The 21,176-nt window shown below is 29.9% G+C and overlaps 3 protein-coding genes across 9 annotated transcripts; 2 read left to right on the forward strand and 1 right to left on the reverse strand.

Moving 5' to 3' along the window:
* Positions 1 to 529: 529 nt before the first annotated feature.
* On the reverse strand, positions 530 to 7,685 carry LOC126855863 (retinoblastoma-like protein 1). 3 transcript variants are annotated; one of them, XM_050603895.1, is made up of 9 exons: positions 7,543 to 7,685; positions 6,444 to 6,975; positions 6,044 to 6,340; positions 5,445 to 5,507; positions 5,096 to 5,190; positions 4,610 to 4,990; positions 4,090 to 4,529; positions 2,762 to 3,704; positions 530 to 2,651 (listed from the first exon to the last, which is right to left on the reverse strand). In XM_050603895.1, exons 1-9 carry the CDS (start codon positions 7,678 to 7,680, stop codon positions 2,469 to 2,471), a joined length of 3,072 nt encoding a protein of 1,023 aa, XP_050459852.1. In that variant the 5' UTR covers positions 7,681 to 7,685; the 3' UTR covers positions 530 to 2,468. The 3 variants fall into 3 exon arrangements, with proteins under 3 accessions (XP_050459852.1, XP_050459850.1, XP_050459853.1); XM_050603893.1 differs by having other exon boundaries at positions 5,406 to 5,507; XM_050603896.1 differs by lacking the exon at positions 5,445 to 5,507.
* A 39-nt stretch (positions 7,686 to 7,724) lies between these two features.
* Positions 7,725 to 19,395, forward strand: LOC126855868 (leukocyte elastase inhibitor A-like). 5 transcript variants are annotated; one of them, XM_050603912.1, is made up of 10 exons: positions 7,725 to 7,858; positions 8,658 to 8,784; positions 10,479 to 10,626; positions 10,776 to 11,263; positions 15,558 to 15,902; positions 16,305 to 16,640; positions 16,962 to 17,218; positions 17,326 to 17,455; positions 17,820 to 18,226; positions 18,299 to 19,395. In XM_050603912.1, exons 5-10 carry the CDS (start codon positions 15,573 to 15,575, stop codon positions 18,822 to 18,824), a joined length of 1,986 nt encoding a protein of 661 aa, XP_050459869.1. In that variant the 5' UTR covers positions 7,725 to 7,858; positions 8,658 to 8,784; positions 10,479 to 10,626; positions 10,776 to 11,263; positions 15,558 to 15,572; the 3' UTR covers positions 18,825 to 19,395. The 5 variants fall into 5 exon arrangements, with proteins under 5 accessions (XP_050459869.1, XP_050459870.1, XP_050459867.1 ...); XM_050603913.1 differs by having other exon boundaries at positions 17,820 to 18,118; positions 18,227 to 19,395; XM_050603910.1 differs by having other exon boundaries at positions 10,776 to 11,086; positions 11,158 to 11,263; positions 17,820 to 19,395.
* A 443-nt stretch (positions 19,396 to 19,838) lies between these two features.
* Positions 19,839 to 20,798, forward strand: LOC126856047 (U1 small nuclear ribonucleoprotein C). Its single transcript, XM_050604224.1, has one exon. The coding sequence runs from the start codon at positions 20,009 to 20,011 to the stop codon at positions 20,534 to 20,536; it is 528 nt and encodes a 175-aa protein (XP_050460181.1). The 5' UTR covers positions 19,839 to 20,008; the 3' UTR covers positions 20,537 to 20,798.
* Positions 20,799 to 21,176: the final 378 nt, after the last annotated feature.

Below are 21,176 nucleotides of genomic sequence, written 5' to 3' on the forward strand. Positions count from 1 at the left end.
TGTTACAAAATATGAATCGTGTTATTTTATAAAAATAAATTATAAAATTTTATATGTGAATGCATATGCATTCTCCATAATGTATTCTTATAATAAAATTTTAATTATAGATGTTCACTTTTCATAAAGAAAGTTTATATTTTTGTAATATATTGTTGATTCATTTTTGCATTTGATAGTTGTAAATACATAAAAGCTGTAATAGCAGATCATCATATGCCAATATATGTATATACATATAATATGTATAAAAGATCTTTTATATTACTTATTTATAAGGAAAATTGAGAAATAATTATTAATTGCATATACAAATCATGTAATAAAAAGTAGTTTTATCTGTTTTTTCTTCTTAAAAAATCTTGTTTTAAAAATACAGTATATATATTTTGATTTTAAAAATAAAAGCAAACAGCGTTCTCATACATATCTTATTGTGATCGATAAAAAAAATAAAACGCGATGATAATCGAAGTATGTAGACAATACTGTCTGTATAGAATAATGCAAATAAAAATAAACAACACAATTTCATGCATAACGATATTTATATTTAATTACATTAAAGTATCAATATTTAATTTTATTAATATTCGATTAATATTCAATTATATTAAGTTCAAGTTACAAAGTTCTTTCAATGCAATAAATATGATAATTGTTTTCCTCATTCTTATTTTATAAGTTTCATTTTATACATTGTTCGATAATAAATGGCAAATTAATGAGATCATAGAGAATCGAATTTAGAAATACTTATACATCTACTTAAAGTTTTTTAACCTTTGATAAACTAAATTTTAAAAAATACAAATAATTTACACTTTGAGATAGAAGATACGCTTGTGATAAATATAATTGTGATTTTAGGTTCAATTATTACATTGAATCTATGTTCTTCTCTTATAAAAAAAAAAGTAAATTTAATCAAATATCACCCAACATTGATATTTACTGCGAGTGTATATTTCTTGTCCCATGGTGAACTTAAATCTATCATTAAAATAACTACTTCTACCAAGTATGGCTGCAATTATACTTTTATAAACCTTGTATATGTTTTGATTGCAAAACAAAAAAATAAAAACAATGATTTTACTGACAAGTTATAAAATACCCACTTGAGTCAGAACAATTTCCAGTGTATGACAGATATATATCAAATGTTTCACAAATATTGACTAGGTTATACTTTTACAAGACATCATGCAATCAACGAGTTTTAATTATAACAATTAAAAATAAAAGCTATTTATAATTAATATAATATTTTATTTAACTTATTTTACAAATTCAAAATATTTATATGTATATGAATTGTTCGACCACAACTAGATAATATTTTAATGGCAGATATTATAGCTCAAATAACTAATAATTAATTTAATGTTGAATTTTTATCAATACAGTCTTTCAATCATAAAGAATAAAAAAAATTTCTAACAGATTAAGTTTCAAATATAAATATACATAAATAATATAAGATTATATTCTGTGAAAAATTCTGTGTAAAATTTTTATTTAATATTTTTTGAACATGAATATCCAATATTAATAGTAATAGAAAATAATCAAATTTTTATTTAAGCAAAATAAATTTTGAATTTTTTTTAATTTAAAAATCTATCATTAAAATATTTGTTGATGGTAGTGGGCCATCCATATATCATAATGTGAATTATAATTTATTATCATGATAATTATATTCTTTTTGCAAATTTTCTATTTAATGTTCTTTTACCTATTTAAACAATAATTTTTTGTTTAAATATACGTTATCCTGAAAAAGTGATTAATTTGATGATTATATAAAATCATTGGCTAATACTTCTATAGAATTACCGGTAATTTTATATACACTAATTATCACTATACATATATGATAGATATGCAATTTTATTACATAAAGATAATTTTATGTAACAATCATGATGGAGAAGTAACAATAAACAAATTTAAAAAATCATGATGTTTGTGTTTTCAATTAATTCTAAAAGATTGTATGTTAATTATAACATATATAATCTATAGAAAGTGCAATTATGCATGTTTCGTGGTTGTAATCCATTATACATTTTTGTATTCCAGATTTCAGTATGTTATACAGTTTGAAAGACAGTTTGGTTCAGTAAATTATAAAATAAAAAGAAAAAAGAAACTACTCTGCTACAATAAAAGTCAACCCCAACAATACTGGAAATTGAATTCTGACTTTACACTAAATAAAATTACAAACATTACAGCATTCATAGATAACGTGAATGTTACTTAATATTGGATTCCAATTTGTTAGAATGACTATGCCTAAGAAATAACATCTGACTCAAATTTATGCTGCACAACTAAGATTGGATCATCTGCCTTGTATAAGTAGGTTTGTTTTTAATAAGTCAATTCAAATGCAAATAAGCAGATGGTACAAGTTTTCGTCCTTGTAAGTTGATTGACATTATTTTACCACATTCCGCTTATTGATTTTGCGTTCGTCGTTCTCCAATAATATTTTCTAATTTTCGCGCGACAAAGGTCGCGGTTTTTTTAGGAGATGTTCCCTCTGTCATTTCTATATCTGTGTCATCGGAAAGTAATCGCTTTCCTACGCTCTTTTTCGCATCTACAGATATCATCATCTTATTAATAGCTTCTAAATCCTAAAAAAGAAAAAACAAAATATAAGATCATCAGATAAAATCAAGTTTTAGTACCTCAAAGAACTAGAAATTAAAGAGAAAACTTAAATTTAGATGAAAATCAATTTTACCTTAGCAGGACTACGACTGAAGCAATAACTTAATTGTGGTGCTGGTGACGCACTAATAGCCCTCGGATTTAGGGTACGCGTCATAATACTACTAGTAACACGTCTCACTGGAGAGTTAGTAGACGTATTTCCTTTCGGTAGAGGGCTTAACGAGAGACTCTGGTTATTATTACCACGAGCCGATCCAAATTTATTCGCATATTCTTTGATTTGTGGCACATAAACTTTGTTGTAGAATCTGATTAGATCGCCTCGTTCCTCTCCATCAAAGTTTTGCGACGTCCCAGCCATATTTGTCGGAGTCGGCGGAGTTATATTCTCTACTGAAGTACCATTATCCTCCGATCTTTCGTTATTACTACTTGTCGGATCTCCGTCGTTGGAAATTTTTTTTATAAGCACCGATCTATATATATGTGACTCTGCCTGCGGTTGAAGACGATAACAGCGCATAATTTCGGTAAATGAGTTCTTTTCCATCTTCACAAGTTTACATATCACATAAATTGCACACATTAAAATTTGATCGAGATGTCGATCCTTCATTAGCTCGGTACGCTCTTTGATGGAATATTCAAAAATCGTCCATATCTTCTTCTTATCGGTGTCTGATATTTCCAACGAATTGCATAAATCTTGCATACGAACGCATGCAAGATTGTAAAACTTTCGAAAAAATAACGCCACCGAACCTGTTCTCCTCGATCTAGCTATATCTTTATTCGTTCCTTGTATAGCTTGTATAGTGGGATTATTTGAGGCTGATATGCCTGATGCTCTTGCAACTTGATCGGATACTAAAAGTATTCTTTGATTATCTATTAACATTCTGTTAGAAGATAATACACTTTGTCCGACTCTTAGAACACTTTGACCGGTAACTCTGGTCTCGGGGAATAATCGCTTCTTTGCTATACCGGATGCTGCGATGGGAGACTGAAATCTAAACACAAGATATATAGCTTCCTTGACAAAGAATTAATTAATTAACAATAATGATAATATAAATTTGATTTTTTGATATTTTTAGTTATTTTGTAAATAGATTAATTTTCAAAGGAAACAAAATTTAATAATTATTATTATCATATATTATTATGTAATATTATTATATATAAAGCGATCATAATTATGTATATATCCTTAAATTTATTAAAAAACTTTTAATAACAAATATTTTTTTTTACAAATCGTGTTATAAATATATAAATGTTTTTTTTTATAAACTGTTTTATAAATGTATAATCATACAAATTCTAATTTCTGAAAAAATTAGAAATATTTTTAACTACATTTCTTATCCTTTTAATTAACTGAATATGTTATACCTTTCTGAAGCAGACGAAATCGGACTCTGTTGAACATCATGATGACTACGATCCCGATCTAAAGCAATCCGTCTTAACACGGGCTGACCAGGTGCATTTGGATCGATAGTTTCCAAGGTGCCAGGTAAGGAAACTTCTTCGCAAGTCGGCACATCTTCAGGTAAGGATTTGATCGTTTGCCAAAGAGGGCTGTCGCTCCGCCAAGCCAGAGATTCTAGAATCTTTTCCTCGATCTGATTCAAATGCTTAACAACGTCTCGTGATAATTGATCTTCGGCTCTTACTATAATTTCTATAACTTTATAAAAATAGTATGCATCTAGATTTAAAGCCTTTAATATCCATGGAAATTTTTTGTCATTACTCTTGTACGAATAAATAACTATCTCAAGACAACACGCAAACAGGCATTGAATGAAGACTTCATTCAAAAGAAGATTCTGTAACACACAAATATTAATATATAAACATGTATAGATATAATAATTTCTTGATATATTCACAATTTATATGAACTTACAGTTATATCATCATTCGGTTTTTTACGCTTTTCGTCATTTAAAATCATTTCCAGTAACTTGTAGAATAGGGTTTGTCCCATGATAAGACGCTTCTTTCCAAAGTCAGATGTCGAACCATCATTTACATTGTTATTATAATTTGCACAAAATTGTTCACCAATCTGCTTAACTTTTGCTTCAATTGAAGATTTAACATCTTGAGAACAATTGTTCAACATTTGTAATAGACCTTCACTTGGAGCAGATTGCCCAGCTATCAGAGCTTGCAACTTAATGACACTTTGAGTTGCCGTTGTCACTGGTGTTATATTAGACATATCCTTTGATCGAAGATATTTACGGTTAGTCAATGGTGTAGCAGGTGCTAGATACTGTATGTGCTATACAAAAAAATAAAATTTATATATGCAATACACATTATACTTAGAAAAATGCATTACATTTTTTAGATAAAGTAAAAATAGAGTATTTTTCTTAAAACTTACCCCAGCATGCTGTTCCCTTTTCATCTGCAATCTTTCATGAAAATCGTCAATGTTTATTTGCGTAGGAGAACCAATGTTTTCATTAGCATCATGACCTGAAACCAATTATACATTAATATTAATAGAATTAACATTTGTAATTTAATTTAAAAAAATAAGATATTAAAATTGCATTTTTGTTTAAAATTGCGAACTTTTTGTTTAAAAACTGTGGAATTAATATGACCAAAAGAAATTAATTTGATTAAAATATAACTCTCAAAATATAATTTTATATCTCACTCAATTTTATATCATTTTTATATCCCACCTTTTAAAATTACATGTTTAGCAAATTGAACATGCTTACTATTGTCTTGGCCAGATATATCCAAATTTGATATGATGCTCAAATTTACTCTCCTCCAATCCGCTATAAAGCACAGTCACGACAAGCAGAGACACAAATTTGTTTTAAAAGAAAAAAATAAAATAACTTAAAAGATAAATTACTAGGAACATTTCTTTTTTTTAACTTTTCTTTTTTTCAACTAGAAACATTATCAATCTACAAATTCAGATAGCTTCATTATCAAAAAAAGATATAAATTATGTATTATATGTACATTATAAGAGCAACTCATAATTATAATAAAACAAAAATTTTATTAAAAAAAGAAAAAAAAAGAAAAAAAATATAAAATATAATTTAAGTAAAAATTTAGCATAACTAAAGTTGCAAATAATTATTAATTACACAGCATAGGTTTCTAACTATTTACATAAATATTTACAAAAGCGATATAAAAGCTAGTACAAGACATGCAAGATTATAATGCAAATTTACAGCAATGCATGTGTTCTTCATATATATTCATGTATTTCTTAATCATTTTATATATATTTGTGAGTGTATAATATTGATATAGAAAGGAAGCTTTTTTGATGATTATTAAATAATAATTTTACCTAAGAAAATTCTTTCATCAAAGTCTCCAACGCTCAACACACGCTGCTCATAAGCCTTATTAACAGCTTTATTGTTGCCATCAAAGTTCAATGCCTCTAATATACCAGAGAAGTTTGATTGATCACCACGTAAAATTTTCTCATTAAACAGCTTGTTAATATAATTTTTCATACAATATTCCTTTATAACTTTAGCCTCAACAGGGATTGCTTCATGACGTTCACACAACAAACTAACAATGCAGTCTGCTGTTTGCGGTGGAGTATAGTTCTCATCATTGAAATTTGCTGGCAAACCTAGAAGTCAGAAAAATAAAATATATGTAGATAAAATTATTCTTGCTGTATCATAAAATGTAATTCATATGTGTATTATAAAGCTAACTTAATGAATACTTACCAGGGAAGTTAGGATTTAGTAAATCTTTTCTGTTAGATAACAGAGCATTGCTATATATAAGATCACAGCAAACTAATAAAAGATGATAAGAATTAACAAGATCATCCGAAATATCAGGAATTGCACCTTTTATGCATATAAATAGTGTCCAACAGAATTCAAAAACTCTGGTAGGTGTGCAGGGTACTGCTTTATGCCTTCTAGATCTAGGTGGTCTAGAGATATCCTCTCTTGGATCCTTGAATATATCGGTAAATATCGGTTGGTATTTTTTAAATATGACCATAGACACTGAGAAATTTGCTTCTAGCTTTTGTATCTTGGCTCGAAAGTCTTGTGGCATATTGGCCATATCCGCCCATGATTTGCTCTTTGTGAAGAATTGTATCAATGGGAGATTACACAATTGCAGGAGACGTGTTAGCGATACACAATTGCCTTCCACGTTAGCACCTGTTTTCCCAACTGTGGGTGTGGAAGACTTTCTACAAGCTACATACAATGCACATCCTATCCAATGCAACTGATCACCCTAGAAAAAAGAAAAATATTTTTTATATTCATGGAAAATATATTAACATATTATTAAGGAACAAAGCAAGGGAAACAGAATTGTCCTTATTACTAGAAAATTAATAAGATTCCCCAAATTATTGTTTAAAGTAAAAAATTTTAAAGTTTAGTGTATATATATATATACATATATATATATATATATATATATATATAGATATAAAGACAATATTTGATTAAAAATATATTAAAAAATATATATATATAAATATTCCAAAAAGAAAAATTGCCAATAAGCATCTTTAACACAACCCTTTAAGAGTAACGCGTTAGATTTTTATCAGTCGCGTTTTAAATAAATCCTCGCAAATGCGTAGTATAAAGAATCACTCGACATTGACCGCTTCCTCTTTCCCTTTCTCGCGCGGAACATCAATGATTCAAAGTAGTTGTATTGTCGCCAGTCGAGTGTGTCGTGAAGTATTGGTACCGTTTCCGCGCTTCGAACGATAAGATACGCATAGAACAATCGCACTTTAATCGTCGTGCCGTGAAATTATTAGTTTATCATTAGGATAAATGTCACCTCGAGAGTGTAGTTCTGCCGAATAGTTTCGTAGGATCTCCAGGCCTCGGACGCGGCGGTCGCGTCCATATTCAGCTTCTGGCAGAGATCCTGGTGCTGGCTGTACGTCGAATCCTCGATATCGTCCGACTGCCCCATCTTCCGCGCCGTTATTTCCAGCCAAAGGAGAGCTCAGACGAGAAACCGCGGGGAAAACACTCTTATTATACCGCCATACAAAAACTTCGCTCCTCCGTGTCGCCGAGGTTGCCGCGGGGGCTTGGCGGGAAACGACACGAGCGCCGACATCTTTGCCATGTTGGCGGGAAACGTAGTAGTAGGTAGTAGTGTGTGGCATCACTTAATAGTGCGCTTGCCTACCGCGAGCGAGCGTTTGCGGCGAGCATTTTAATTTCCTCTCCTTCCGCCAGTGTTTTATTATATATTTTTCTTATATTTTTCGAATCAAGCCGGTTTGATCGATCGAAAGTTGATTAACAACGACATCGTCTCTGCCAAAAAAACTTTATAATAAAATAGTGATTAATTATTCTGGGATAAATTAAAACTCGTTCATTTGAAAACGCTATAGACGGGCCAAATTTTTCGTGTACGCGTGACGCAACGCGATGACGTTTAGAGTCACGTGTATGCGACGGATACCTCAGTTTTGGCGGGATCTCGCAGAAGGCGAGTTAAATACTACGTAAATAAATAGATAAATAAATATAATTTATGAATATTATAACGTTCTATCCTACTGTGTATTGCGTTTAATTTTAATTGACAGGATATAACTAATATTTTCTTAACGTTTTCTTTAATTTTTTATTCTCTTTTCCATGACAAATATATCATGACGATATCTTTTGCACTGAATTATTGAGCTATTGAGCTTTATACATAGAGTAAGCTTTCAAAGATGAGAGGAAATGATCCAATTCGTAGAAAAGGATACATACATGCTGGGTGGATCGCTGTCTTTGTCAGGGATTCGCTGATTGGTCAATAGTATTAGTATTATGACCAAAAACATTGACTTTACTGGATATATATTTTACAAATTGAAAGAAGAATAAATAATTCGCAACTATTTTCATTTCTGTTTAAATTCTGGTCCTGATTTTTTTCTACAGGGTCTCAGGAAAGTTCTGATAAAGCTCATTGGGATGAGCGCAGCTCGTGCCATCGCGCATGCGTAGTATTTGTCCCGCTATTTGGAAAGATCAGCTGTGCATTTTGATGGAGCGCTACCAGTCTTTGGTAATACTAAAATATTTTTATTTGTATATTTTTATTCGTGCACGATATATTATTAATTGAAACAGAATATAATTTTAATATGATGTAGGAGACAAATAATAGTTCCCGTATGATGAAATTTGTTCGACAATTAATTAAGCGCATTTTTTAGTTTTTCCGGTTTTCTATGTTAGTTTAATATTCCTAACTTTTATATCAAAACATACACGTATAATGAACGATTTACATATTTTATTTTTATTGCTCGTTTCTAAGCGTTTTCTTTTCAATAATCTTATCATAGAGATAAGATTAATATGATTCTGGAATGATCTTTATTTTCCCGGAAGACTTGGTTTTGTTATCGGGCGCGCATTTCAGAATTTAGAACAGAATCCATTGGTTTCATAAAATTAATTTAATTTTCTCAACAATATAAACACATGCTTATAAAGACACAAATATACACACACACACACACACATATGGCGATTTTATGATAGAAAAAATTATACATGCGTGTGTCTTATACATTTAATATATAAAAACTAAAAATTGATAGAGAAATTTTTATTACATTTTTGCATCTGAAAGAATATACAAAAGATGTATATCTGATCTCTTACACAACACATACACACACACACACCACACACACATACAGACTAAAATCTATATATCTGAAATTGATCTATCTAATATTCAATTGCCAGCTAGATTGTACATATTTAGAAATATATAAAATGTCAATTTTTATTTTAGAGGAAATCATTGGAAAGAGATTTTAATATTGGATATATAAAAGAGTTGCAATATTAATCAAATATTAAAAAGGAATTATAATTAATTTTTATAATAAAAATTAATGCCTTTTCCGATAAATTGATATTTTCATATGAAAGGTAGATATACTCTGATGAATCCCGTTTATCTATAACGTGTTACAAAAATATATGGCTTATTGTTAATTCCGGTTCTGACAAAGGCAAACTTTTCGGTCCGGAAAGACATTAATGAGCGGAAACGAGAGTACAATGAAAAGCGCGCTGATACAGAACCACAAATTTTTGTTTGCCATATCACGCGCAATAATTATGCGATGAGACATTCACCGTGTAACACATATAATCAACCGTAATCTACACAAAATAAATAATTGAAATGTATGACTCAAAGACGCAATGTATCATGAATTACTAATAGTCATTATTCCGCACAAATATTTTACCGAATCGGTGCATACCTTATTTAATTTTCAAATTTTTTTAATTTTTTTAAAAACGATACAATATGATTGATAAGCGATATTAAAGCAGTTATAAATTAAAATAAATAAATTAAATTATTAAATCGTGTCCCAATGAGTGTACAATATTTTTGAAAATGTTCTTAAAAATTTTTGAAAAAATATTTTTATAATCATTAAAATAATAAATTAAATCCGCATTAAATAAACATTAAATAAATATTATTTTTACAATCAATTGTACAACGTACAATTAACGAACAATAAATATTAAAAATACATTTTAAAAAATATTGTCTGTTCATTGGAATATTAATCGCGATTATATTCGATCAACTATTCGACTGGATATTTTAATTTCACATTCGAGCAGTTTATATTTGCGGGCAACATTCTTGTATTTCATACGATGGATCCTATGTTATCATCTGTTATGATATTACGATCTAACATAACATATGGTTTGCAGGAAGACTGGTTTCTGTCGCAAGTACACGCAATACATCCCGATGATAAATGTTTCCTTGTGCGCCCTCATTGTGGCTTTACCAGGGTGCCTGCATGAATCTGAAGTAGATCGAACACATTATGCAAGACGATCGATATAAAAGCATAAGGTGATCTCAAAGAGAGTACTCAGTTATAATATATCCAGTTTATCTCAAGTTTATCTATTTATGAGCACGTTATTCTCACTTCAAGATGTTTTTCACTATCGTCTCTTACGTATAATTATTTTTTTCTTTAATTTTTATAATTATTCCAGGATACTTTTATATAAACAAAAACATCAGCGGAAGGAAAGTATCGTGTAAACTATGCTTAAAGCGTAAGCGAGATTGGTGTGAGTCACAGCCTCGTCCTCCTCCAGTTATGTCGTGGTATTCGCGCTCGCATCTCTCTCCGCATCTCTCTGCGCTATCATAGTCGGCCTGGGTACCAATAAAAGAGATCGCCGAGACCGATGCCCGGTTAGTATTCGCGTGTTCCACGCGACACGTGTCACGAGTGAGACTTGTCTGACGGCAATTTAAAGCGTAGAGATAAAGAGCTTCATTTTCAAAGCCAGTTTCCGAGGTAATTATCATGTCCATATGACATTCGGCATTCGCAACGTGAAAAATAGATTGAACTTGACCTATATCTAGAGGACATTGAAGCGTCGTAGTAGCGTAAATCCAAGCGGTAAATCGATTGAGAGAATCGAGGACATTTCGAGGACTTTGAGGATTGTATTGTCGCGCTTTCTCTCAGGTGGGTGTCAAATGTCACTTAATTGTATTCCCTCTTGCTTTGGAAAAAGTATTATTGTCGAAATATATCGAAAATGGATTTTTATTAACACTTTTTTACATAGATATGTTTATATATAAATAAAACTCTAGTTTACTACTGATGAAAAAAATAATGAAATATTTTTATAAAGTGTATTAATTAATACTATTGTACATATTCTTCGTGAGAAATATTTTACGCAACGCGGTTACTGTCTCTCTAAAATAATTAATTCAATAATAACAATAGTAGGCTCAGAGTAATAATTAAGTAGAAAAATTGACAGATAAGAGCTAAGACGTATTGATGCACGAACTTATTATTGTTAAATTTTATTAACAAATATGTGTATTAAATCCGAAACGTACATTTTTAATACACATTTAAATTGTTAATAAAATTAATAATAATAAATTTGTGCATCGATATCCTCGTTCTTATCTGCCAATTTTCTCACTTAATAATTCAATTATCTCTTTTCCATTAATCAATTATGAGTTGTCGTAATCTTTAATTTTAATCACATTATTTTTCTATACGTGAATTGCGAAGGTTTTATAATTACTGAGGTAATTATTTCGAATTTCATAATTAATCCCAAATTTCATAACACTTAATAATTACCATCGAGCGTAATTAACGAAAAGCATTTCTTTGGGGAATTGATGGTCACATAATCATATTTCATATATTTAACGTGTCATACAAATTGAAGAAGATATAAAAAGTGCAATATGTGATAAGCTATTTATGATGACTTTGCTTTCACATATGACCTTCGGGATAAGATTAAATCCCGTTTAAAAGCGTTTTAATAAGTAAGAGTAATAGATATATTTTTTTAAATGAAATTTGATAATTATAAAATAAGAGAAGTATGAAGTAAAAGTTATAGTTATAATAAAATAAAAATGGAAAAAATCGCATAAAATAAATATATCGCAATGTAATTGAAAAACTTGTTCCGAAATGCTAATTCTTATGCTATTAATAGTCACTTCATTTTAAACTTGACACATTTTGAGATAGATTGTTGATTGTTGATTATAATTGATTGATCTGTAATAAATAACGTAAGTTTTTCAATTAAAATTATTAATTAATTAATGATTGTTATTGAAAAATTCTAGCATAAATTTCTTGTAGAAAAACAGCTAAAAAAATAATTGGCTCATCATTGAACTTGATTTGTAAAAATAAATAAATAAATAAATAAAAATATCTGATTTTTACGACAAAGGATTGAAGCCGGTATAATTTTAGCGAGTTTTCAATTTTCAACGTCTATACAAAAAAAATTAAACATTGCGTTTTATATATTAACGAATGAATATAAAGATTATAATTATCATATAATATCCAAATAAAATTATATCAATAGCACAATTGATGATTGTTTTATGATTTATTTTTATAATTACTGTGAATTCTATTATATTTTTTTATTATAACATCAGATTAATGAGATTTTATAACACGTGGAGTATGTCATTAGTCAATATACATATCTAGTTACGCGATAGGAAATACATGTAGACATCAACACAACTGACAGATAAGCATGGAAAAAAAAAGAACGGATTCGATCGATTGAACATAATTGAGAAAATAACTCATCGTTACTTGACTTCAAGGCGGGAATTCCAGCTATCAGAAACGTCACTATTCTTGTATACTACATCACATATACTACATCAGCATATAACATTCAATAAAATGCATCGCTACGAAAGATATCGATTATAAAATTGGTTTTGATAATTTTATCTTCTTATATATATGCAGGGTATTTCCTTCAAATATTATTCCTTTTTTTCAGTTACGGATTTCTTAATCGGATTGATCTTTTGCTTTAGCAAAAATTTCCTTGAAGAGATTATCTTTTATTGAAACTTGTTATCATGCGATATTAAATTCCCCTTGCAATTGATATTTGAATAAATAACTCTGTTAGAAGATTATATTTAAAAATTATACAAAGAATAAAATCTTGTTGCTCACATAATTTTTATTTTAAATATCTTTGTTTTGTTTAATTTATGAACATATTGTTAATAAATTATAAGTTGAAAATTGTTGGTAAATTTTTATTAAGGTATAATCGTCTTCAACTTAATAATAAAAAGGAAAAAAAATAAAATAGCAATTTTTGGGACCATATATAGTATTTATATGATTTTATATAGTATCTTTATTTTTTATATAGTACCTATATGATTTTAAAAAACATTTGTATTAGCATATTTTCATATTATAATATTCTTATCGGGGATTAAAAAATATCTTGGGGGAAGTGGCTTAAAAAGATATGTTTCTTTGCGGTTGAACCCTAATCTATGGTACGTTGCCACTCCCTTGGGAATTTCCCAACGGTATTATATGTAGTGGTTTTACAATCGCGTCTTTCAGATAATGTGTAGATATCTACTGACGTGCCCAAAGACGCTGGGTTATTCCTAGCACATCTGCATTGTCCCAATGTTAACGAGCAAAACAAAAGTATTGTAAATTCATTGATGGTTGACATTGATTCATTATACGTTCCAGACAAAGGGACGTCTGAAAAAATATTCAATGCAAAAGTGCTCGGAAACAGAATATTATTCCAATGATACAATTTTTTCTTTTTAAATTAATTCGAATTTTTTTTTTTTTTTTACTTTGGGAAATATATTTTTAGATTTCTTTTTTATTCTGATGTATTTATATATTATTTCGAAATATTTATTTTTATAAGTTATTTTAAATTTGTTCTTTTTACAATATTTGTTGGAGTAAATTATATAAAACATGATGAATCGTATTTTTTCTATGCAACTTAATCGACGTTAGAATATGTTTGCGGCTGTTTTTCAATAATCGTGATTACTAGATAATGATTACTAGATAATATGATAAATACGATAGATTACGACAGAATAAATAGTTTTACGTTGAACACTAGATGAATGATCGTTAAACTATTAGCGTGATGGACACTGAATAAAATTAGATATTCATTTTCTCGTGGCTGCGCTTGGTATGCACTTAAGATTATACCTCATCAATTATACAGAATATTTAATGTTCTTTCTGTTGTAAACTTTAAGACAAATTTTTGACATCACTCTCATTATTTCTTTTCATAAAACTAATCCCCTGTCTTAATAAATTTTTAATATTAGAATGTTTTAAATATTCATTCCGAAATATATTTTATATATTTCGATCTAAGATATTTAGAAACAATTTAAAATTACATTTTCAAAATATTATTAGGCATAAAAATTCGCTCGAATAAATTAGAAAAGATAAATTATTAATTTAAATATAAGTATAATAAATCAAAAATAAATTAAATTAAAAATAAACAACTTAACGTAAGAAAAGAATGGCAATAAATTATTATAATGGTAATTGATTATAATCTTGAGAGTCTTTATACTTATATCTGTTTTTTTTAAATAAACAATTAATTAATCAATGAAGATGTCTATCAGTCTAATTAACACGATACGTCGAATGCGAGCTTTTTTGCGGATATTTCCGGTTTGCAGATATATCTATCAAAATACGTTTCCTGACTAGTTTTATCTCATTAATTTCATCTATCTTCATAATTAGCGAAACGCGTCTGGCATAATTAATTACGATATCCTAAATCAATGATATTTTGAATATCACTTATTGTTAGAAATGCGAAAAAACATAAATATTTTATACATAATGATACAATAATAGTACTTTTTCGTCTTGAGTCTTAATAATCACCAACTGGTAATATATATCGTTATTCTCTTGACGATATATTTTAATATCATTGACAATAATATGAAATATTATTGTTACCGCATTTACAAATAATAAAATGATATAATGGCATTTATCGTTCGCTTAGATATGTATAGGATGTGAGCAATTATGTGAACTACATGTCATTAGGTGTTATTATATTTACGAGATTCCCCTACTAATTGTTTGCAATGAATGCAAACTGTATATTCATAGTTCCAAACTAGTAATTCTCTCTTTCTAATTCCGCTATTGCTATATTTTGAAAAGAAAGACATATAAATAGTTTTAATGGCTTACTATGAAATTATCTAATCGTCTTATGTAATTATTTGAATCTAAAATAAATATAAAATATAAAAAGACAACAGAACTAAAAGAAATACAGAAAATTTAACAGTTAATACTTTCATAATATTACAGAATATATTTTTATCAATTTCTCTTTTGATTTATCGTCCTTTTAGAAAATCAATATTATAATCATGTACCTTTTTTGTAGATACTTGTAGAAAACATGGTACGAATATGGTTGACGTTTGGTCTTTTGATCTTGGCTGGTGGTCAGATCGTCTATCCGGATCAATATCAGCAGAGAATGACATTTGGCACGAGTCGTGCACCTGCTCCTGGATCACAACCTGCTAATTATCCTGCATTACAAACAGTCAACAATAGTCAATCAGTTCAAATTAAACAATCCAATCAAGAGTCCGCTCCGCAATCCGATGTCGCGGGTCGAGGAACGGCACAAATTAATCCTTCAACTCAATTACCCTTTTATCCCTCAATAAGTCCAACAGCTAATCTGACAGCTAGTCCGTTATTGGAAAATTGGGGTGATCATGTAAGTTGTTATCGGTTTCTTATTTGCATGTTATTTTTGCATGCGCAGCAATAACAATTTGACGTGAAAATAAAATTGATTGTAAATTTCTGCAAAATTATAAAATTATATTTTAAATAATATTTTAACAAAGCAGAGATAACAACGTCGCGCTCTAAATAAAATCACAAAAATATTTAATCGAGAGATGTTTCTTTTAAAAAAATTTGATCATAAATTGATTTTTGAAAATATTAATTAAAGACCAATTAATAAAAAAGTATAATTAATGTACATTATATATTAATTAAATAATATATATTAATTATAGAAACAAATAATTATATATTTGTTTTTTCATTGATTCTAAAATATATACGCGGATATATAAAAATAAAATTGTTGACGTATTATTGATTTTAGGTGAACAATATTATAGCCAGAGGAATCATGAAATTTTCTTTGGACTTGAATAAAGCGATATACAATACTAAAGACACATCAATGGCTAATCATCGTGAAAACGTCATCTTTTCTCCACTCAGTGTTGCTGTTGCATTATCATTAATCTTGTTGGGTTCCGCCGGCAGGACTTTCAACGAAGTCTCGCATGTGCTCGGTTTGGAATCAGGTATTGACATATCTCAACACTCGGAAATTGTTCATCAGACGTTTGGCCAATTGCTGGATATCGCGAATTTCAGAATTGAGGGAAGCAATAAGCCGCGCGTAGATTCCGCCAGTGGTGTTTTCATTCAGGTACACATTCAATGTTTTATTTTTATTATATTGGATAATTATTTAAAAATTTTATATTCAGTGTAATGAAATATAAAAATCAAATCTATTAAATCTATAAAAAATATTTTTATAGATGATATATTAAGCACTTATATGTATATGCACACACGAAATAATGATTGAATTAATGATTAAATTAATGAAATTATAAATTATTGAAAATAAAAGATTTTTTCTAAATTAAAATTCAAGCATGCAAATATAAATATAACAAAATTCTTCATTTAATTCTAAAATGTTATTTTATTAAATTTAATGAATTTTTAATTTCTATTTTAGGAAGGATATCCAATTCGTCCTGAATTTCGCGCGATTAGCACGAATGTGTATAAGAGTGAAGTAATAAATTTAGATTTTGAAAAAAAAGGGAAAGAAGCTGAAGACATAATAAACAATTGGGTAAAGCAACGGACAATGGGAAAGATCGACGGTATATTGAACAGCGTCCCGGATCCGACGACCATGGTCATTTTGTTATCGGCGCTATATTTCAAAGGAGAATGGAATCAACATTTCTTAGAAGGCATGACACAGAGGTAAGTATTTCTATTTATTTCTATTTCTATTTATTTGGACCTATGGCGATCGAGAAAACGATTCTGTCTTCATTTTTTTAAACAATATATTATATTTTCTGTTGCAGAAAACAATTCTTCATTGAACCGAATGAGACGATCGGGATAGATATGATGTACAACGGCGGTAATTTCCCCTTTTACGAAGACAAATCACTAGGCGTTAAAATATTGGCTCTACCCTATAAAGGCTTAGAGGTAATAAGTGAAAATATATTAGTACACTTGAGAATGTTAATTATATTGCTACCTTAATTTAATATTAAGATATTTTTGAATTAACAAGATTTCATGTTTTTCTAAATAATGCAATCGATTGAGATACATTTTTAAAAATTATATCTTGATTTGTTTATTTTCTATTCTTATTTTTTTAAGAACTATGTTTCATTAACGAGATAAAATCTAAATTTTTGCGATATCTTCAAATTTTGTTACTTTCAATATATCTCATTTTTGCACTTTCTTTTTACATTATTTTTAGTACGTTAACAAATTAGTTTACCTCAATAAATTTTTTTTCTTTAGGTCCATAATACATAAAGATTTTTTTTATTTCTAGATGTCAATGTACGTGCTTTTGCCAAAAGTCGAAGGAGCCACTGCTTTGAAGAATTTTCAGGACCAACTAACGGTTGAGACTATTGAAAACTTAATAAGTAATCTCAAGAATCAAACCTGTATCATCGGTTTTCCTCGAATGAAACTCTCGAGTACGTTAAGTTTGAATAGTGCGCTACAAAATTTGGGTTTACGTTCGTTATTTGACGCGAAAACTGCGGATTTAAGTCTCTTGTCGAGTGGATACGGTCAAAATGCAGCGGCTGCGCCAACTTTACAAGTGGCACCGCATATTTCACGGCAAGTGTTTCCAGAGCAATTGTCGAGTAAAACCAACGATTATCTTATCTTTTCACGGATGGGGGATAATCAGGATGTGAGTAACGGTGCGAGAGCAAATTTTTTCAGGTACGACGATAAGGAACGCGGTTATAATATTGAGCAATGGAACACAGGATTTCATATTCACAAAATTCGTAGAACACGTCGTGAGAGCAACGTTTTGGACGAAAAACAACACAACGTCAGATCATCACGGACGATGTATGCTACGGAGAACGATGGCCTCGAGAAAGACACGAAGATCAGTCACGAAAATACGAGATACGTGAATTTAGAGGAGAACAAGTATCGTTTCCAAAACGCTGAGAAGAAGACAAAGAACAGAAAGAGACGGCAGAGTCGACCCATAGACGAGAACTTCTTGCGATTTATGCAAAGCAAGAATTTCCCGTCTTACGGTCTTGATGCTCTCCGAAATAGTGCGAATCTCGTGAATCCGGGTTTATTCGCCGATGAGGTACTACATAAGGTGGAGATGGATGTGACGGAAAAAGGAACGGAGGCCGCGGCGACAACCGGAATACTTTTACGGCGAGACGGCAACCAAAAGAAACTGATCGCCAATCGACCTTTCCTCTTTTTCATTAGACACGACCCCACGAAGCTTATTCTCTTCTGGGGAACGGTTAATGCGCCAGTTCCCAACTACGCTGTTGTCAGATGAGATGAGCTATGAATGTTCCGCATAAATATGTAGAGTTCATTTCCCTCGAATAATTTATACGCGTATAATCTATTTATGTATCCATTTCGTGATTATTCGAACAAATGCGATTATTATTTCTTTTTTTTTTCTAGTGCTTAATTTTCGCATAATCGTCTCGCATTGAGCAATGCGTTGCAACACATTCCGTTTTATCTATCTTTTGTTTTATCATCTTATATATATATGTAATAGACACCTCGATGTTATCGTGTCATATGCTGATATTTTAATAAGACAATATATTAGTAATTCTTAATATTACTTGCAAATAATGAACGAGTAAGATTTTGCGTGGATGATATTTAAAGATGATCGAAAATATTATACTTTTGAAAAGAGATCAAAAATATTAATAATTTCAATTAAGTTTATAGGACTTCGGATGAATGTGCAACACACTATCATAGTTGCCTTATTTAATTATAACAAAGTACAATTCAAATTTTAAGCTTTATTTGACACTGCAGTCTTATTTTGCTATATGTGATTCATTTTGTACTTTTTCAATAATAAAATAATCTTTCTTTAATCTTCTTTGCTTCTTTATCTAAATAACTTAATACATGATACTCATCTTAGTGTTTCATAAAGACACTATAAATATATATAAAAAAATGATCTACAAATATAAAAACAAATAAATATAAATATAATTGTTGCATCAATGCGTATATCAAATTTTATCGTAATTGATTCATTTAAATTGAACGTTAATAAAATTCATATTTTTTATTCTACAAATTATATTCTATTTATTTGTTAGATAAATAAATAGTTCTATATAAAACTTGCATCAATTTAAATTTTCAAATCCTCGTTAATTGTTACTAACCGTAATTTGGGGAATAAAAAATTCCTACATCGTATAGTTATTTCTATTTGAAATATTCGACAAACCCACAACCATTTATGAAAAAAAAAACGCAACTCTGGTTGGCTGTCGCACTCAATTATTGGCCAACCGATGCGGATTTTATCGCTTCCATTGTAAATTGTCACTGAGTCACCGCCAGTAGTATATACATATAACCTAAAAAATGCTAGAAGATTCTATCGCTTAATTAGTGATTGTAATATAAAATAGCGGCGAGGAGATCAATCAGCTGTAACAAAAGTCAACGAGATTATTGAGAGACGCACCGATGCCGAAATACTATTGCGACTATTGTGACACTTACTTGACGCATGATTCGCCAAGCGTACGCAAGACTCATTGCCAGGGTCGCAAGCACAAAGATAACGTGAAATATTTCTATCAAAAATGGATGGAGGAGCAGGCCCAGCATCTGATCGATGCGACAACGGCCGCCTTTAAAGCCGGCAAGATCGCCTCCAATCCCTTCGCTGCCAATAAGGGTGCGGCGATACCACCGCCGCCGAATCTCGGCTCTAGTCTTGGATCACGATCCGGAGTACCGCCGCAAGGACCTCCGGGGATGATGCCACCACCTGGCATGCATCCAGCTGGACCCATGGGTCCGGGTGGCCCAATGATGATGGGACCTCATGGACCGATGCCCCCTCCGATGATGGGTATGAGGCCACCTATGATGGGACCGATGGGACCAATGGGTCCTATGATGGGCCCCATAGGCCCTATGGGACACATGAGACCACCGATGAACGGACCACCACCTCCCATGGTAGGCCCACCACCAATGAAGAAATAACAGCCAGAGAATCTCTTACGTGTTACGTGTAACATGACAGTGTTGTGGATACAATTGACTCGATTGAGCTTTGCTTGCATGTGGTTGGTCTTACGTAGAATGGTCTTATGCAGACAAAAATGTGCACACACATTGTATATTTAAGAATTCTGTACAAACTATGAAACTAATTTTGTGGCTAAAAAATTTGACAATATCTTGATGTATGTTAAAATGACTCGTGTGTTCTCCGCCAAAAGTAAATGTAATATTATTGCAGCAATATGATATATCTTACTCTATTATTTATTATTCCTTGGCATATAAAATACAATTCCTAGAATACAAACTTGAAGTATATACAGTTCTAAATCTTTGATTTTTTAAATTGATAAATTAAATTATTCTGTTGAAAAAAATATGTGTACAAAGATCACATAAAGTTTAGTCATAAATCAAATAATTTTGAGATTTCAAATTTAATTATATCATATATTATTCTTGAAATACAAAATAAACTTTTCAAGTATATTCAAAATTAATCTTTTAATATTTTATCCAAAGATGTAATAATAATTGAAATTTTATCCAAATATTCAATAATTAAAAAAGCAATATTTTTTTACTTCGTTTTAATTATTATAATAAATAATATGATAGT

This window comes from Cataglyphis hispanica, chromosome 17 (genome assembly GCF_021464435.1).
Source record: "Cataglyphis hispanica isolate Lineage 1 chromosome 17, ULB_Chis1_1.0, whole genome shotgun sequence".
Classification (NCBI taxonomy): Eukaryota; Metazoa; Arthropoda; class Insecta; order Hymenoptera; family Formicidae; genus Cataglyphis; species Cataglyphis hispanica.

What these genes read in the sequence shown, in the direction of transcription:
- LOC126855863 (XM_050603893.1), bottom strand. Translation starts at nt 7,680, where the DNA reads ATGGGGCAGTCGGACGATATCGAGGATTCGACGTACAGCCAGCACCAG. An exon ending in TGATGAAAGAATTTTCTTAG is followed by an intron (nt 5,508 to 6,043) that starts GTAAAATTATTA and finishes TGTGCTTTATAG; the next exon opens with CGGATTGGAGGAGAGTAAAT. An exon ending in AACCGAATGATGATATAACT is followed by an intron (nt 4,530 to 4,609) that starts GTAAGTTCATAT and finishes TGTGTGTTACAG; the next exon opens with AATCTTCTTTTGAATGAAGT.
- LOC126855868 (XM_050603910.1), top strand. Translation starts at nt 15,573, where the DNA reads ATGGTACGAATATGGTTGACGTTTGGTCTTTTGATCTTGGCTGGTGGT. An exon ending in TGGAAAATTGGGGTGATCAT is followed by an intron (nt 15,903 to 16,304) that starts GTAAGTTGTTAT and finishes TATTGATTTTAG; the next exon opens with GTGAACAATATTATAGCCAG. An exon ending in TACCCTATAAAGGCTTAGAG is followed by an intron (nt 17,456 to 17,819) that starts GTAATAAGTGAA and finishes TTTTATTTCTAG; the next exon opens with ATGTCAATGTACGTGCTTTT.
- LOC126856047 (XM_050604224.1), top strand. Translation starts at nt 20,009, where the DNA reads ATGCCGAAATACTATTGCGACTATTGTGACACTTACTTGACGCATGAT.